At 51.4% G+C, this 19,638-nt stretch overlaps 1 protein-coding gene across 1 annotated transcript in view; it reads right to left on the bottom strand.

Moving 5' to 3' along the window:
- Nucleotides 1–11,045: 11,045 nt before the first annotated feature.
- The window catches only part of LOC147729479 (uncharacterized), a 207,140-nt gene continuing 198,547 nt past the window's right edge, over nt 11,046–19,638 (bottom strand). The window contains exon 7 of the mRNA XM_086954000.1: nt 11,046–11,542. Within this exon, the coding sequence (XP_086810126.1) occupies nt 11,046–11,542 (497 nt within the window). The remainder of the gene's footprint in view (nt 11,543–19,638) is intronic.

Genomic DNA, 19,638 nt, shown 5'->3' with positions numbered 1-19,638 from the left:
ACCACTGAAGAACCCTCCCAGCAGACCCGGCAGCAAGAACTCCTCACGGTTCACCAACGACCTCAAAAACTCCAAGAAAACCTGCCACACCCTCGAGAAAGCCTGGCGCCTCGACCAGACAACAGAAAACATGACAGCCCTCAAGAACGCCACCCGCAAACAACATCAGCTGATCCGCACCACCAAAAGGACAACATTCAAAGAACGACTGGACAACAACACCCACAACAGCAAAGAACTCTTCAGCATCGTTAAAGAGCTCTCCAACCCCAACGCCTGCAACAATGACATCACACCCTTGCAAGACCTCTGCGACTCACTCGCCTCATTCTTTCACCGCAAGATCGCCAACATACACAACAGCTTTGGCGCACAGACCACGCACCGACCACTGAACCAGCGCCCCCCACCACTACCCTCTGCACCTGGACCTCGGTCAGCACCAAAGACACCACCCGCTTGATGAAAACCATCCACTCCGGCTCCACAACCGACCCATGCCCACATCACATCTTTCACAAAACCGACTCCATCATCGCACCCCAACTCCGGGACTTCATTAACAGCTCCTTCGCATCCGCCACCTTCCCGGAAAGCTGGAATCATGCCGAGCATAGCGCCCTCCTGAAGAAACCCACCACAGACCCCACGGACCTCAAGAACTTCCGCCCCTCGCTCCTCCCTTTTCCTGCCAAAGTCATCGAGAAGACCGTCAACAAACAACTCTCCGCCTTCCTCGAGACAAACGGATCCCTCGACCCCTCGCAGTCTGGTTTCTGAGCAAACCACAGCACAGAGACCGCCCTCATCGCAGCTACCGACGACATCAGGTCCCTACTCGACAACGAGGAAACAGCTGCCCTCATCCTCCTGGACCTCTCAGCAGCCTTCGACACCATATGCCACCTCACCCTGATACAGCGCCTCAGCAACACTGGAATCCAAGAAATGGCCTTGAAGTGGATCATCTCGTTCCTCGCCGGAAGAACCCAGAGAGTCCGCCTCCCCCCGTTCCGATCCACGGCCACCGAAGTCATCTGCGGCGTTCCGCAAGGATCCTCGCTCATCCCCACCCTCTTCAACATCTACATGAGCCCCCTCGCAGCCATTGCATGCCAACACAACCTCAACATCATCTCCTACGCTGATGACACCCAGCTGATCCTCTCCCTCACCAACGACCCCGCCACCGCCAGAGCCAGCCTCCATGAAGGAATGAAAGACGTCGCGGAAAGGATGAAGCTCAGCTGTCTGAAATTGAACTCAGAGAAGACGGAAGTCCTCATCCTGGGCCCATCCCCCTCTGCCTGGGACGACTCCTTGTGGCCCCCTGGCCCTGGGCACCGCCCCAAAGCCAAGGACCATGCACGCAACCTGGGCTTCATCCTGGACTTCTTCCTTCACGATGACCAAGCAAGTCAACGCCGTCTCGTCATCTTGTTTCAACACCCTGCGCATGCTCTGAAAGATCTTCCGGTCACAGCTCCACCTATGCACCCGAAACCAGGAAGACGGTCAGCCAGGCCTCGTCACCAGCCGTCTGGACTACAGGAACATCCTCAACACTGGAACCACAGCCAAACTCCAGCGCATTCAGAATGGTTCAGCACGACTCATCCTGGACATCCCCCGTCACAGCCACATCTCTGCCCATCTGAAAGACCTGCACTGGCACCCTATCAGCAAGTGGATCACATTCAGACTCCTCACCCACAAGGCTCTCCACGACATGGGCCCCAAATACCTCAACAGCTGCCTCACATTCTACACACCCACCCGCCAGCCTCGCCTTCGTCCCACGAATTTGCAAAGCCACCGCCGGAGGAAGATCCTTCTCGTACCTGGCGGCCAAGACATGGAACTCCCTCCCCACCCACGACTGACCCAGGACCACCTCTCCTTCAGGAAACAACTCAAGACCTGGCTGTTCGAGCAGTAGCAACTCCCCCCCTCTCCCAGCGCCCTGAGACCCTAGTGGGTGAGTAGCGCGCTATACAAATTTGTAAGATTGATTGATTGCTTGATTGATTGACCTGTATTGCGACTTATATATGTATTGCGACTTATATAGCACACGTATCACCCGAAGGCATCAAGGCGCTTGCCTTGGGAACCCGTCCTGGTTTTTCCCTGTGAGATAACCCCTACTGGGCATCCCCAAGGTGAAAGCCAGGCATCCCGCAGCAGGTGGGCCGCCGTAGTGGAGATTAAGCAAGCTATTGCCCAGAGTTGCAGTGTGGGACCCCATGATTAGAGTAGGCACCGAGGCGAGAATTATCGAGTCCGTGGACATTTTTGGGCTCAGGACCCTGCCGCGTCGGGAATTGAACCCTGGTCCCGGGCCAGACCTCTGCATCAGGGTCTGCCGCTCTAATCAGTGAGCCACACTCCTCCACTAAAGCTGGGACCCTTCCTGCTCTCCTTCTACTGTTGTATTTGCCAGTAATGCTGCTGCAGCGTTATCTTCACCAGACATTGTTGAAGGAGTTTCAAGGAAAATGGGATAAGGTTTTATGCACAATGTAGGAAAGTATAATCCTTCAAGCTTGAATAAACCTACAGCCAATACATAGGGTATTCCTACGCAGCTGTGGTGAATTCCCCCCCCCCCCCCATATGTCTCTGGCTAAATGTGAGTAGGGGTCTCTGAGAGAAGCACAACTGAACTACTCAGATTTGACAGTTAAATAAGAACCCAACCATGGGTACAATGTTTTGTAGTTGCTATAAATCTATATTCGATCTGCACGTTTAGGCAACATAAACTATGGGATTGGTGTCCAGACTGATTCAAGACACCCACAAAGTATATGTTAGTCTGTGGACAAGATAGATCACAGTGCCACTATGTGACTGACTGACTGACTGAGGGTATTTGTAGAGCGCACTTATGCCGAGGTGTCTTGGTGCTAAAAACAGTTTGAACTGTGAAATAGAGCAATAATCAGGGCTTCTGGGCCCCGGTGCCACTGTACCTGCTGCACCAATGGAAGCTCAGACCCGTGCCAAGGGGAGATACTGACCAGGGATACACTTCAATTTGTGGAAAGGGACACTTTATTCTCAAGTAAGCAACGTTCAGAGAGACACTCCTTTCGTACCCTAATGTCATACATTTTTTATTTTTTATTTTTTTATTTATTGCTTGGGATACAGTTCCAAGGATTTATTTCCAGCAGCCACCTCCCACTGCTCGAATAATAAAAAACATTCATTGCAAACTCAATTGCATATCTCATCATAGAACTATATTAATAATTGTATTCCTTGCTCCTGGGCCCAGGACACACTGGCTAGGAGGTGTATCTTCCATTTGTGCAGCAGGTGCAGTGTCACCAGGCCCAGATGCCATGATTTTTAGGGCTCGCCTGCTATGCGCATGCGCCTAGCTGGCGAAGCTCTAAAGTGGCTTAAACAGAGTTTAAACACTGGCGCTTTTACTGGCGATTTCTTAAAGTGCATGTGCGCTTTTTAGGTCATTGCGCAAGCGCAAGCCCTAAAAAGCGCGTGCACAATGCCACCAGCCGCCTGCCTGCCTCGCATTACCACATCAAAGACAAGCTTATCAGCGTGCGCTCAGCATTTTTCCTCCCAGCGCATTCCTCATCCCCTAATTATTCACGGATAACATTAAATCATGGTAGCTCGCCTGTCTTCCGCAACTTAGTGATTTTATCCTGGCTGATATTTTTACCTCTGTGTATTGCTTTCATTTGTATGTTGCCATTGCATACTGCCATGTAACATCCCACACGTTTTTCAAACAATGATGCAACACACGAAGAAGGGATGGTGAAGTTATTCTGGTCAGGAGGCTTATTTGTACTTAAAACCAACACTTTGGTATGACAAAATTTAAATACACAGCTCAAATAGAAGTGTCAAATAATCACGTTGTTTACGCAATTTATACAAAATTTGGTGCACACATTCGAAAAATACTATTGCATTTTCATAGTATGTGAAAAATGCAGCATATATTTCTCTCGTGGATTTCTTAATATATGTATTGTTTCCAAATATTCTAGTTTTGCTCAAATATTCCTTTTTCATAGTTTATGCCCATGTTTGACTTTAACCATTTCCATGCTTGTGACAAGGTCAACTCGTCATGGGTTTTACCTGCCCTGTGCTTATGACGAGTTGACCTTGTCACAAACAATGGGATTTTGAGAAATGCAGCACACAGCGGGAATATACGATAGCAATGATGTGGTTAAATTAAAAGAAACTTTCTACACTTAAAGATGGTCGGCATGTTTGTCTAGCGATTTCAAATGCTTGCCTCTTGTGCAGACTTATTTGTCCCTTTTGTCTTTTTACTACCGCACAGCAAGGCTGGAGCTTTGGGTCATAGAGGTGTACGCATAAGCACATGATCTGTGCATTAAGATTGCTCTATTGTATTGCAAGGCTGCTTTGTGAAATGGTAAGGGGACAGCCTCTCCTTACCTCGACTGGCCTGCCCAGTATAAGTTGCTGCAAAGACAGCACAATGGTGACCGCAGAGGTGACCATGGCAGACACTGCCAGGATCATGTCCCCTTCGGAGTCTCCCTTTTCTTCCACCCTCTGCACAATCCTGCTCTCCCTGATTCGCGTGGATGTTGGGGTGGCCTTACACAACAGTTGGAAGCGGCGGGTAGAACTTGCACCCTGCTTGTCCAGTTGTCCCCCTTAAACTGTGCATCCTAGCTTCCTTCTCTATTGAAAAATCATCCTGCACTTTACAATTGCAGAGGAAAGTTTTTCGACGTGCAACACAAGTGCGGCATTGTCAGCGGAAGGAGCAAGCCTTTCTAACTCTGGGTGGAAGTTGTAAAGTTTGCTTCCTCCCCACAAAACAGATGCAACAGCAGATCAAAAATGTGTGTTGGAAATGCATACCCTTCGCTGCTACCCACACACTGCCTCTTTTGTTTATTAATCACGTTGCTTAACTTCTCACCAGTTAAAACGATTGGCATTGTCTGTTCTTGTTTGTATGTGTCTCCGGGGCAGGGTTTGTTGGATTGCCTCAGTGTCTCACACAGATGTGACTCTTTACCCTGCAAGCCTACACAGTCATGGCTCAACACACACACCTCTTTAAATATTCTTTGCATCCCAATCACCCGCAGACAAACTAGCCCGCTTAGGTTAAAAAAAAAAGCATTTGCAATGGAATAGGTGTCGCATATCCGAATCTTTGACCTATTGGTATTGTAAATAATGCCTTTTATTTATGTGCACTGCACAGCAGAACTCCATACAGCTCCACCAAGGCACCCACCACACAGCTCCACCAATGCACCCACCACACAGCTCCACCGAGGCACCCACCACACAGCTCCACAGATGCACCCAGCACGCAGCTCCACAGATGCACCCACCACACAGCTCCACTGAGGCCCCCACCACACAGCTCCACCGAGGCACCCACCATACAGCTCCACCGATGCACCCACCACACAGCTCCACCGAGGCACCCACCACAGCTCCACCAATGCACCCACCACACAGCTCTACCTACACAGCTCCACCGATGCACCCACCATACAGCTCCACCGAGGCACCCACCATACACCTCCACCAATGCACCCACCACACAGCTCCACCGATGCACCCACCACACAGCTCCACCAATGCACCCACCACACAGCTCCACCGATGCACCCACCACACAGCTCCACCGAGGCACCCACCGCACAGCTCCACCAATGCACCCACCACATAGCTCCACCGAGGCACCCACCATACAGCTCCACCGATGCACCCACCACACAGCTCCACCGAGGCACCCACCATACAGCTCCACCAATGCACCCACCACACAGCTCCACCGATGCACCCACCACACAGCTCCACCGAGGCACCCACCGCACAGCTCCACCAATGCACCCACCACATAGCTCCACCGAGGCACCCACCATACAGCTCCACCGATGCACCCACCACACAGCTCCTCCGAGGCACCCACCACACAGCTCCACCGATGCACCCACCACACAGCTCCACCGATGCACCCACCACACAGCTCCACCGATGCAGCCACCACACAGCTCCACCGACACAGCTCAACCGATGCATCCACCACCCAGCTCCACGATACACCCACCACACAGCTCCACCGACACAGCTCCACCAATGCAGCCACCACAAAGCTCCACCGATGCACCCACCACACAGCTCCACCGAGGCACCCACCATACAGCTCCACCAAGGCACCCACCACACAGCTCCACCGAGGCAGCCACCACACAGCTCCACCGAGGCACCCACCACACAGCTCCACCGAGGCACCCACCACACAGCTCCACAGATGCAGCCACCACACAGCTCCACCGATGCAGCCACCACACAGTTCCACCGATGCAGCCACCACACAGCTCCACCGACACGGCTCCACCGATGCACCCACCACCCAGCTCCACCGATGCACCCACCACACAGCTCCACCGACACAGCTCCACCGAAGCACCCACCACACAGCTCCACCGAAGCACCCACCACCCAGCTCCACAGATGCACCCACCACCCAGCTCCACCGAGGCACCCACCACAAAGCTCAGCCGAGGCACCCACCACACAGCTCCACCGATACACCCACCACACAGCTCCACCGATGCTCCAACTAAGCTCCACCGATGCACCCACCACACAGCTCCACCTACACAGCTCCACCGTTGCACCCACCACACAGCTCCACCGATGCACCCACCACACAGCTCCACCGATGCACCCACCACACAGCTCCACCGATGCACCCACCACACCGCTCCACCGACACAGTTCCAACGATGCACTCACCACCCAGCTCCACCGATGCACCCACCACACAGCTCCACCGACACAGCTCCACCTATGCACCCACCACACAGCTCCACCGATGCACCCACCACACAGCTCCACCTACACAGCTCCACCGATGCACCCACCACACAGCTCCACCGATGCACCCACCACACAGCTCCACCGATGCACCCACCACACAGCTCCACTGATGCACCCACTACACAGCTCCACCGAGGCACCCACCACACAGCTCCACCGAAGCACCCACCACACAGCTCCGCCGAGGCACCCACCACACAGCTCCACCGATGCACCCACCACACAGCTCCCCCGACACAGCTACAACGATGCACCCACCACCCAGTTTCACCGATGCACCCACCACACAGCTCCACCGACACAGCTCCACCAATGCACCCACCACACAGCTCCACCGATGCACCCACCACACAGCTCCACCGAGGCACCCACCATACAGCTTCACCAAGGCACCCACCACACAGCTCCACCGAGGCACCCACCACACAGCTCCACCGATGCACCCACCACACAGCTCCACAGATGCACCCACCACACAGCTCCACAGATGTACCCACCACACAGCTCCACCGAAGCACCCACCACACAGCTCCACCGATGCACCCACCACACAGCTCCACCGAGGCACCCACCATACAGCTTCACCAAGGCACCCACCACACAGCTCCACCGAGGCACCCACCACACAGCTCCACCGATGCACCCACCACACAGCTCCACAGATGCACCCACCACACAGCTCCACAGATGCACCCACCACACAGCTCCACCGAAGCACCCACCACACAGCTCCACCGATGCACCCACCACACAGCTCCACCGATGCACCCACCACACAGCTCCACCGATGCAGCCACCACACAGCTCCACCGATGCACCCACCACACAGCTCCACCGATGCACCCACCACACAGCTCCACCGAAGCACCCACCACACAGCTCCACCGAAGCACCCACCACCCAGCTCCACAGATGTACCCACCACCCAGCTCCACCGAGGCACCCACCACAAAGCTCAGCCAAGGCACCCACCACACAGCTCCACCGATACACCCACCACACAGCTCCACCGATGCTCCAACTAAGCTCCACCGATGCACCCACCACACAGCTCCACCTACACAGCTCCACCGATGCACCCACCACACAGCTCCACCGATGCACCCACCACACAGCTCCACCCATGCACCCACCACATAGCTCCACCGATGCACCCACCACACAGCTCCACCGATGCACCCACCACACAGCTCCACCGACACAGTTCCAATGATGCACTCACCACCCAGCTCCACCGATGCACCCACCACACAGCTCCACCGACACAGCTCCACCTATGCACCCACCACACAGCTCCACTGATGCACCCACCACACAGCTCCACCTACACAGCTCCACCGATGCACCCACCACACAGCTCCACCGATGCACCCACCACACAGCTCCACCGATGCACCCACCACACAGCTCCACTGATGCACCCACTACACAGCTCCACTGAGGCACCCACCACACAGCTCCACCGAGGCACCCACCACACAGCTCCGCTGAGGCACCCACCACACAGCTCCACCGATGCACCCACCACACAGCTCCCCCGACACAGCTACAACGATGCACCCACCACCCAGTTCCACCGATGCACCCACCACACAGCTCCACCGACACAGCTCCACCAATGCACCCACCACACAGCTCCACCGATGCACCCACCACACAGCTCCACCGAGGCACCCACCATACAGCTTCACCAAGGCACCCACCACACAGCTCCACCGAGGCACCCACCACACAGCTCCACCGATGCACCAACCACACAGCTCCACAGATGCACCCACCACACAGCTCCACCGAAGCACCCACCACACAGCTCCACTGAAGCACCCACCACACAGCTCCACCGATGCACCCACCACACAGCTCCACCAATGCACCCACCACACAGCTCCACCGATGCACCCACCACACAGCTCCACAGATGCACCCACCACCCAGCTCCACCGATGCTCCAACTAAGCTCCACAAATGTACCCACCACACAGCTCCATCAATGCACCCACTGACCTCCACCGATGCACCCACCACACAGCTCCACCGACACAGCTCCACCGAAGCACCCACCACACAGCTCCACCAAAGCACCCACCACCCAGCTCCACAGATGTACCCACCACCCAGCTCCACCGAGGCACCCACCACAAAGCTCAGCCGAGGCACCCACCACACAGCTCCACCGATACACCCACCACACAGCTCCACCAATGCTCCAACTAAGCTCCACCGATGCACCCACCACACAGCTCCACCTACACAGCTCCACCGATGCACCCACCACACAGCTCCACCGATGCACCCACCACACAGCTCCACCGATGCACCCACCACATAGCTCCACTGATGCACCCACCACACAGCTCCACCGATGCACCCACCACACAGCTCCACCGACACAGTTCCAACGATGCACTCACCACCCAGCTCCACCGATGCACCCACCACACAGCTCCACCGACACAGCTCCACCTATGCACCCACCACACAGCTCCACCGATGCACCCACCACACAGCTCCACCTACACAGCTCCACCGATGCACCCACCACACAGCTCCACCGATGCACCCACCACACAGCTCCACCGATGCACCCACCACACAGCTCCACCGATGCACCCACCACACAGCTCCAACGATGCACCCACCACACAGCTCCACTGATGCACCCACTACACAGCTCCACCGAGGCACCCACCACACAGCTCCACCGAGGCACCCACCACACAGCTCCGCCGAGGCACCCACCACACAGCTCCACCGATGCACCCACCACACAGCTCCCCCGACACAGCTACAACGATGCACCCACCACCCAGTTCCACCGATGCACCCACCACACAGCTCCACCGACACAGCTCCACCAATGCACCCATCACACAGCTCCACCGAGGCACCCACCACACAGCTCCACCGATGCACCAACCACACAGCTCCACAGATGCACCCAGCACACAGCTCCACAGATGTACCCACCACACAGCTCCACAGATGCACCCACCACACAGCTCCACCGAAGCACCCACCACACAGCTCCACTGAAGCACCCACCACACAGCTCCACCGATGCACCCACCACACAGCTCCACCGATGCACCCACCACACAGCTCCACCGATGCACCCACCACACAGCTCCACAGATGCACCCACCACACAGCTCCACAGATGCACCCACCACCCAGCTCCACCGATGCTCCAACTAAGCTCCACCAATGTACCCACCACACAGCTCCATCAATGCACCCACTAACCTCCACCGATGTACACACCACTCAGCGCAACCACAGCATCACTCTGCGCAACTACAGCATCACTCTGCGCAACTACAGCATCACTCTGCGCAACCACAGCATCACTCAGCGCAACCACAGCATCACTCAGCGCAACCACAGCATCACTCAGCGCAACCACAGCATCACTCAGTGCAACCACAGCATCACTGGTTCAAATATGTTCTTTCAATGTTTCAAGCTGTTTTCAAGCTTTCATGCTTTATTACAAATCACAAAAAGATGTTAATATTTCACTTCTGTTCTTGGATTTTCGTCACAATAAAAACACTGAACATAATTTTCACAAAATGTATTTACAAAGTTTAAGCTATTGGCATTGCCATTGTTATTTGTAATATCAATACATCTAAGTCACGTAAATACACAACATGTTGCATTACAAATGCTACACGTGTTTTTGCGAAAGTTATAACTATTGGCATTCTAATTGACAAAGCTATTACTTTATCTATTTTAAAAAATAACACATAAATAAAAAAAAATCATTTATAAGACCAATAGCTCAAACTTTCCTAATGCGAGCCCTATTGCATTTCCAATGCTTGTTGTACTTTACAGTTAAAACAGTGTTCAGGGGCTTCATTTCCTTCCTTTCAACTGGGCCCAGGACACACTCTCTACGTCACTGCTGCTGGCCATGAGTCTTGAGTTGTGACAACCTCTGACCTCTGGATCCCACTTTTATCTTTCTCTCTCAGTGAGATGTTCTAGTTCAAATCAGATGACTTTAACTTTTAGAAATATGCACAGCCACATTTGTTTAACTTGCTTTTTTATTGAATAGAATTGATCTTTTCTGCAGCTTTAATTGTTTGATATTATAGGAATTTCAAAATATCATGGAAAGAGAACAATTTATCAGACACGCATTTTTAACATTGGTGCGATTACTGCAGATAAAGGTGTTTTCCGTGCGCCAGGCAGATGAAGGGATATATTTTCTCGTTAAAGGTGGCGGTGAAGGTGTAAATGTGCTCTTGTTTGTCGGCATCGTAGAAAGACACCAGCCCCTCCTCGTAGTCCACGAAAATCCCCACGTTATGAAAGAGCCTCGGAAAATATTGCTCTTTGGCTGTTTCATCGATAAAATTAGAGATTGACCATTCTTGGTTGAGAACCCAGAAGCCATCGCTGGGGTTGTAAACGGGCAGGGTTTTTCCTTTTACTGACTCTCTGGCAACCCCCAGCCTGCTTTGGTCAAGCAGCTTGTAGTAATAATCGACCGTCACTACCGGGTTTATGTTCACCTGCCAGTACCACTTCCCAGAGAGGACCCCCGTGGACCCCGAGAGGCAGCGCATGTCGCCGTCGTTGCGGAGTTCCTTCCCGTTACTGCTGATGAAGAGGGACTCGTCTGCAGCCTTCGGATCCACCGACAGGGGCGCTGAGGAGAGACAGAACATATCATGATTTCTACTCACCATACTTGTCAACACTTTCCCATAATGTGCAGAATTTGCTGGCTTACAAATATATATAAAGAACTAAGCGCCCTCCTTATGACGGCCTTATGTCGCCATCGGGTCACTTTTTGTGACGCTGCAGTGGCGTAAAATATTTGCCATGCTGTGCCATAATTACAAAGGGACGCATCTAAGCAGATGTGTACCTTTACAAACCCTAGGGCACATTATACCTGCGACAGGTATAATGTATGCAGGGTGGGAAAGCCAAGTACAAGTGACACAGTGAAATCTATGAGATTTCACTGCGACAATTCTAGGGTGTCACTACGTATAATCTTTATAGCGCTTAGATGCCCCAGGGTGATAATGCGCTCTATAAGATTATAATAACATAACATAACTTATGCCTGTAAATCCTTGCGACATAGAGCACAGTCCAGTAAATAAAGCACCTTCATGGTGTCACAAGGAGGGCCCACCGAAAAGTGTTGCACCGCTGTTATTATTGAGCGATGTGACACTTTTCATAAATGAGACCCCGAGGGGCTGATTTGCAAGCCCCTTGCACCCAGGTGCATCACTTTTATTATATGATAAAATGATGCTCTGGCATGAGCATGGGGATTGTAAATAAACATCTAAAAAGGGCCTGCTAATGACGTGTCCCGCACTGAAGAATCCCACATTAACTGATGTCATCACCATCTGAAATGAGAGAAGCGACAGACCTCTTCAGATGAGCGCAGAACACTGGTGCAGCAGGCGCAGTTGCCCGGGCCTGACCAGCGTTCAGCACCTGTGCTAGTACAGTATGAGCAATAGGGTATCTATCAATGATTCAGCAGGTGCAGTGGCACCGTGCCAAGCTGGCCATGCTTTTGCAACGTGAGCAGAGGCGTAGGTCTCAATTGTGCAGCCAGTGTAATACGACCGGTACCACCCGGCCACGCTCTTGTACTAGTGCAATGGAAAAAGAGGGGTGTAGGACTTGGCCCTTTGCGCAGGTTCATTCCTAAACTTGTTGCCTTTCTCCTAGCCTTTTCTCTGACATGGTGTTGGTTGTTTTAGGTCTTTGGGCCCTTTAGCACTTCTAAGTAAGAACAAGAACAACCCTGCCAGTAATATTTAAATAAGGTCCTGCACAGGGATCCGGAGAGCGTGTCAGTCAAGTCATCGCTTGAGTGACCCTATTTCATTTCGTGAACCCTGGTAGAATATATTTTGATGTACAGTCCGTTGTACGTCATCGCCCTGACGAAGGTGTGGCCCATGTGGGTCCTTAAACCGAAACGCGCGTCAGCGTGGGTCATCACCCTGACGAAGGTGTGGCCCGTGTGGGTCCTTAAACCAAAACGCGCGTCAGCGTGGTTCTTGTTGGCAGAAGGATTGTTCACGCCATCATCAGTCCTCACCTTTGTTTTTGCCCAACTCCCCTTTGTTTAATGAATTGCTGTCCATCTTGTTATCAATTCATTTGATGGCGTATATGTACTATTGGGAATATTTGTGTTTGTATGTATGAAAGACTGGTTGTGTTGTTATTTTTGAAGTGTGTGGTTATGTGAGTGTGAGATTTGAACGGTGTTGTGGAACTCTATATGCTATATTTAATGTGTGTGTTTTAACCTATTTTCTAATAATGAACTCATGTCTATTTTTGTAATATCAATTTATGAAACTTTGAAATTTGAGAAAAAAAATAAAATGAAAAAATATATATATCAATGTTTGATTGGACTTGATGTCTCGACTCTGATAGGAAGCTCCGATGTTCTGTTTGCATCTTAGGATCCCTGTGCAGGACCTTATTTAAATATTACTGGCAGGGTTCTTCTTGTTCTTACTTATTTGTTTCTTCCCCCCGCGAGCCAGCCTACATCTCCATACCTTGGGGGGCCCCCTTCTATTTCGCACTTTAGCACTGCTGTGCTGTCCAGTGTAAAGTGCGTGCGCGCTCTCTGTGTTACTTTTGGTAAGAATGGCCTGCCCTTCCATAGGAATGCATTGGGGATTCCCTGAGCAGTGTGTCAGTGGTAATTCCCGGGATGAGAGGAGCAGCGTGGTCGAGCTTTGGAATTGTAATAATAAATGCTGCGCAACGTTGTGCGCAGATTTATTATGACTATTTGAGAAATACCACTTTTAGAAGTTGCTATTTCTGTGTGCTATATGTCTGCCTGCCTGATGTGAATTGCATTTCTCGCTTTTGAGTGACAAAGGCTGGAAGGTGTGCGTGGCTACAGGAGGGGCAGAGTGAGTCAGCACTAGGCTGAATGGGACATCTGCATTGGGAGCAGTGGGAGGAGTAGTCCCCTGACCCTGAATGGATCTGTGCCAAGCCTGTACCATGCTGGCTTTGCCCCCTGTGGTGATTCTGATCGCCTTGCCCTCACCTGACAAAGTGGAAGAGGAGCATTACAAACAAAGTGCTCCAATTCCCCCCTGACCTAGTTGCATCTGGTTCCTCCAAACCCTGCACTGTAGACACAGGAAAAGGAGTATAAGAATAGGGGCTGTGCCCCTATATTTTGGGTGTTTGTGCTTGTTCCTGAGCCTGCGGGGCATGCTGCTGCTGGGGCCCAGGTGGAACCACCATGAGGGCTTGCCACCCTGGGCCCAGCATTGCCCCCTTAATCTCTCAGAACTTTTTCGAAATCTAGCACCTTGTGAGCGGTATTTTTTAAATTAGCCCAGATATGCCCCAGGAACTTAGGGACTCCTAGCGCCTGGAGAGCGCTTTATTTTAAATTCTCCAAGAAGAGGAATGAGTGGGATTTGCAGTGCTGAGCTGCCAGTGGAGGAGGGAATCCCGGGCATAGGGATTCCCCTGCGTAGCCGATGAGGCAGGAGCCCTTCCCCGCATTGATGCCGTAATTATATTTATTTTAAATAAGGGTGCCCACTCCCCTTTTCTGGTGCCTTTTTCTGGTGCCCACTCTGCGTTCTACTGTTAAGGAGATCAGCGCAGCTGCCCAAGAGCACCAAAACTGGAAGACAGGCGCCTGCACCTGACTGTGGGTGGGGCCTGCAGTGTATTGCTGGAAGTCTGTGCGGGCCTTCCGTAAGTGTGGGAGAGCCCCGCTGTAATGGCCAGAGGAAGCCCTGGTAAGTGAGGACGGAGGCTCGTGGGCTCCAGTGGCAGCGTTTCAGTCTTCCCCCACCTGGCAGAAGGGGAGGAAGGCCGCAGAGACCGCCGGTGACAGGAGGAGGCAGAAAGTTACAGAGAAGACTCTGGTGAGTGGTGCCGCGTTGGGAGTCTGGTGGGTGGGTATGTCAGGGCACAATATTGGTGCCCACCCCTGTGGTCGCACCTCAGGCATGCCTGGTGCCAGTCCCTGATTGTTCTTCACAGCTGGCCCGCTAGAGGGCAGCTGCAACATTGGCAAAGGTTACTTTGGGAGTCCCAAAGTGGGGCTTCCACGGCACGTGTAGTGGCAGAGGGCAAAGTCGGTGCCAGTGCGTAATTTACTTCACAGCTGCACAGCAATTAGCGGCAGCTGCAACGTTTAGGCCATCATTTCTTTGGGGGCATTTTGGGTGAGACTGGAGTGAGATAGACTCCTTTGCCCCAGCGCAATTGTGCACTTTTGATGTTGCTGCATTGGCAGCCCAAGCCCTGACATTAGGGGCAAAGGGCATTTGAGCTCTCTGAAAAGACAAGTTGGCCGGGGGACTGTTAGGTTGATAGGGCACCAGACCCTAATGCAGAGTTCTTCAATCTGTGGGGCGCGCCCCCTAGGGGGGAGCAACACCATCTCTGGGGAGGCGTGAACTCCACTGTAAGAGCTAACCTTTCACTGTTTCCTAATCGATGGGGCACGACGTAATTTCGAAAGAAAGCTAATTCCAAGAGCTGAAATGTTCCTCTGCTGTGAAACCGAAAGCAAAACATTTCAGCTCTGGAAATTAACTGTGCCGGGATGGTTCATTTTTCACAGTAAGGAAGCAAAGTTTAGCCTTACAGCCTTACACTCAGGGTTTTCTGAAATATTTACAAAAGTGCACATTTAATGCAGGCCCGGACTGGCCGTAGTGGGCACTGAGCAATCCCCCGGTGCGCCGCACGGATGGGACGGTTTTGGGCCCCTGGGGGCCAATTTTGTTACAGCGCCGTTTTTGCAGCATAGCTGCAAAATTGTCCCTGAAACAAAAATGGCCGAAAACCGGCCCTGGCAGAGAGCTCGGCAGCACCCGCAACCCCCGGGGAGGGGGGGGGGAGGGATTGCGGCTGAGCTCTTTGCCATGGCTGGTTTTGGTTCCCAGTCCGGCCCTGATTCAATGTAGCTATTTTCATGCTTTTTATACATTGTGCTCAAAGAGCACACTTTTAAGACTAATCTTTCTTTATAATAGGCTGAAAACAAATGGCTTAGGGGACAAATGAAGGGCAGTTGGCTCATGCTACTGTCGGATTTGGCAGCTGAGGTTCCCTCACATGAGAGTGTACTCAATTCAGCAACTACCATTTTATTTGTACTAAGAGAATGTATTTCAAGTGGAAATGACCAAGAGAGAGCAAAGCAGAATAGGGTGAAGGAAAAAGGACATGAAAGCTGAGAAAACAGAGACAAAGGGATAAAGCAGAGTTTAAAAAAACCTGCAAGAATGAGACAGAGGCAGAAATAAGGGGGTGGAGGAAGAATGAGGCATGTGTTGGTTCGGTCAAGACTTGTCAGTCCTGGCAAACAGCCGGTCTGGCAAGAGACCATACTGGCAGAAGTGGCGGAATAAAAACTTTGGCACCTGTACTTTTATTATTATTATTATTAATTAAGCACTGCCTTTGGAAATCCACCATAAACCCTTTCAGCCTGTAACAGTCTTTTCTACTCTCTGCCCAGACCCACTCCCTGGAGGCACACACATCAGTTGTGGCTGGTGCAGGCAAGCGCTCTGAGGCAGTGGAGTAGGAGGGGGGAACGAATAGGATTTATTTATTTAATTTGACCTATTCCATTATCTGTCGACTTTCCCGCCGCTGACCCATCGCACTTACCTGCGTCGGCCTCTGCTGAATTTAAATGCACTGCAATGCTGCCAGTTCACTCTGCAGCTGGACCGAGATTCCTTTGATCACTACAAAGTTTTTCAGACAACATTGCTTTGACGTAAAATAGGCAACATCATTCAGTTTTTATTAGTTCTATTTTTTAACCATAAGTCTGACATATGTCCTAAACCCCCACTCAAGGAATAAGTCCTAAAAGAAACAAGTGGGGGGACTATTAAGCATAAGCAATGCACATTGGTGTCACAGGACATCACAGGAAGGGATGTCAGCACCCTGTGAGATCCTCCTTTTTTAAATAAATGAGCTAGCCTTTCCTTCCTTGCTTGCTATGGAAGGAAAGGTATTCACCTGAATTGAGGGTAATTGCTTTGAAGGTGAATGGGCTGCTCCAGATAACACTGTCCCATTATGACTCAACTGCACACGTAAATCCCTAGTAAAAATAATTTGCGCACAATTTATTTTGGAAAAATTTGATTTGGACTGGTTAATAAGACTCTGTCATTTAACCACACCTACTCACAAACCTGCAGTTTACTAAACACTCTTACTCTGTTTAACATTATTTGCCGGGTATGGCGTGGATATGCGGATGCGGATGGCAGTCGATTATGTAGTGTATGGGATTCCAAAAATTTCTGTCAAGTGGTGGTGGGGGGGGGGGGTCCGACATCTAAAGTTTGATGACCTCTGCCCTAATGTGATTTATGTGGTGCGCAGGAAATGTGATTTATGCCTCTAATGTGATTTATGTTTTGATGTTTTTGCATTCTGTGTTCATGCTTGTGAGGTTATTCTCTACTGTGATTTGTGCCCATAATGTGATTTATGAATAGGAGGTGATGGTCTGATATGTTTAGGTGCATTATTTATTTTATGCCTGTTATAATGCTGATTGCATAATATGATTTATGTTGCAAGATATAATGATACGTACAGTGTTTGCCAGTAGTTACCGGCTGTGTTATACATTTACTATTTTCACTTTTTGATGGTTCTGATAGTGGCCCAATTGGCCCTGTCATGTGTATATAATCCTCTGTAAATATTGCCTAGTGCCAGTTGGCACAGTGTATATTGTGTGATTACCATTATAATGTGTTTATGATAATACAAAGGTTATTTTTATATATACCTTTTTGTGGAGTTTTTTTTGTGGTGTGCCTAGTATGTTGATCCTGTGTGTGTGTGTTGTGCAGATGCTTTTGACACTGCTCGTATGCCTCCAATGTGAGTAGGGTTATCTTCAGTGTGCAACTCCCTTGCCCTGACCAGAGTGGTGGTTTTTGCCTGGCTTTGGAGCAAGCCTCAGTCAACCAGAAATCCCATTTCTACCAAGGGGCAGCAATCAATGGTGAGGAAAGTGCAGTGGCCTCAGCTGCGATTCCTTCATGGGAGCAGAGGGTCTTCGCACCTCCACACTTCTGTGCAGAAAGTGTTGAAAATAAAATAGTTTTATCCCTGTTTTATTTTTGATTCTTTTTGCCATCAAATGGAGAATGATAGCAGGACTGGGCCACTGCGTCACTACTGACAATGACTGGCAGCAGTAGGGAGTAGCCATGTAAGCGTTAAGTGCGCACATTGGTTTTACCATCAATACCATCTTGGCGGGACTCTCGACCCCTGTTCCATCTAGCCACCCTGAGTTGTGCCCCGTGGAACTAGTTAGTGGAGTAGCTCGGGAGGTGATTAGGGAGGAAGCAGTACAGCCTCGGCTGACCTGCTTTCCTATTCCCTCCCTGGAGGATTTCTGTCTGTTGGCGAATGGTGTGTCATCTGGTTCCCCGCTAGAACCCTTGCCACATAAGCTCTGGAAGGTGTTCCAGGCAGAGCTCTTCCCGCCACTCCACTCCATCTGTTGCCAGTCATTGACCACGGCCACGGTCCCGGATAACTGGAAACTGGCAGTAATTACTCCACTGCTAAAAAAAGCCACCTTGGACCCTTTATGTCCGACCAACTATAGGCCTATCTCACTCTTGCCTTTCTCAATAAAAATCTTAGAGAAATTGGTCACTAGAGCCCTGTCCAGCTATCTTGAATCCAACGACCTTCTGGACGTGGCCCAATTCGGGTTCAGGCCGGCCCACGGCACGGAGTCTGCTTTGGTGGCCGTGTTGGACGTGGGAGGAGCAGCGTTTTTGGTGTTGCTTGACATGTCGGCCGCGTTCGACACGGTGGACCATGCGGTTCTACTAAGCAGGCTCCAGGAGTCCGGGGTAGCTGGCACAGCCTTAGGCTGGCTGGCATCTTACCTCTGTAACAGGCGACAATCTGTGGCTTTGCCGCCCTTTCGTTCGGCGGTGAGAGAGGTAAAACAGGGAGTGCCACAGGGCTCTGCAATCAGCCCGATTCTCTTCAACTTATACCTTCGCCCTCTAATAAGTCTGATTAAGTCATTCGGCATGTCTGTCATCAATTATGCCGATGACACTCAGCTTATTTTTTCCATCGAGGGCAGGGATGCGGTCCCCCTGGAGTCCTTTCACCAGTGCATGTCAGCAGCTGCGGATTGGTTGCGCCAGAACTCATTACAGTTCAATGGGGCAAAAACCGAAGTTCTCTACTGCTCGGTAGACCGTACGCCTCGCCCTCTGCCGGAGGGACTTTGGCCATCCTCTACCTTAGGCACTATCGCAGCGGCAGACTCAGTCCGTAACCTAGGAGTCCTGCTCGGGCCTAGTCTCCAGCTGGACGCCTTCGTTAACAAAACCACGGCAACCTGTATGCTGCTGCTGCGCATGTTGCAGAAGATTTTCCTCGGCCTTTTTGGTGACTGTTCCTAAGATAAGAAGGGTGAGGATGGGCGGCCGCTCCTTCAGCTTTACGGCCGCCAAGCTTTGGAACTCTCTACCTCTGGCCCTAAGGTGCAAGCAGGATCTCATGTCCTTTAGAAAGGACCTCAAAACTTATCTTTTTCCGAAGGCAGTGTAATTGACATCGGTAGGAATGCTCTGTGGTCAAAGCGCCAGGATGCCCTTTGGGTGACAGCTGCGCTATACAAGTATGCCTACATACATACATACATGCTGCTTAACAGTTTGAGAACAGCGTCTTGAT

The sequence above is a fragment of the Lissotriton vulgaris genome, chromosome 2_1, assembly GCF_964263255.1.
Source record: "Lissotriton vulgaris chromosome 2_1, aLisVul1.2, whole genome shotgun sequence".
Classification (NCBI taxonomy): domain Eukaryota; kingdom Metazoa; phylum Chordata; class Amphibia; order Caudata; family Salamandridae; genus Lissotriton; species Lissotriton vulgaris.
Note: the sequence above shows the minus strand (reverse complement) of the source record. Positions and strands in the feature narration are given on the sequence as shown.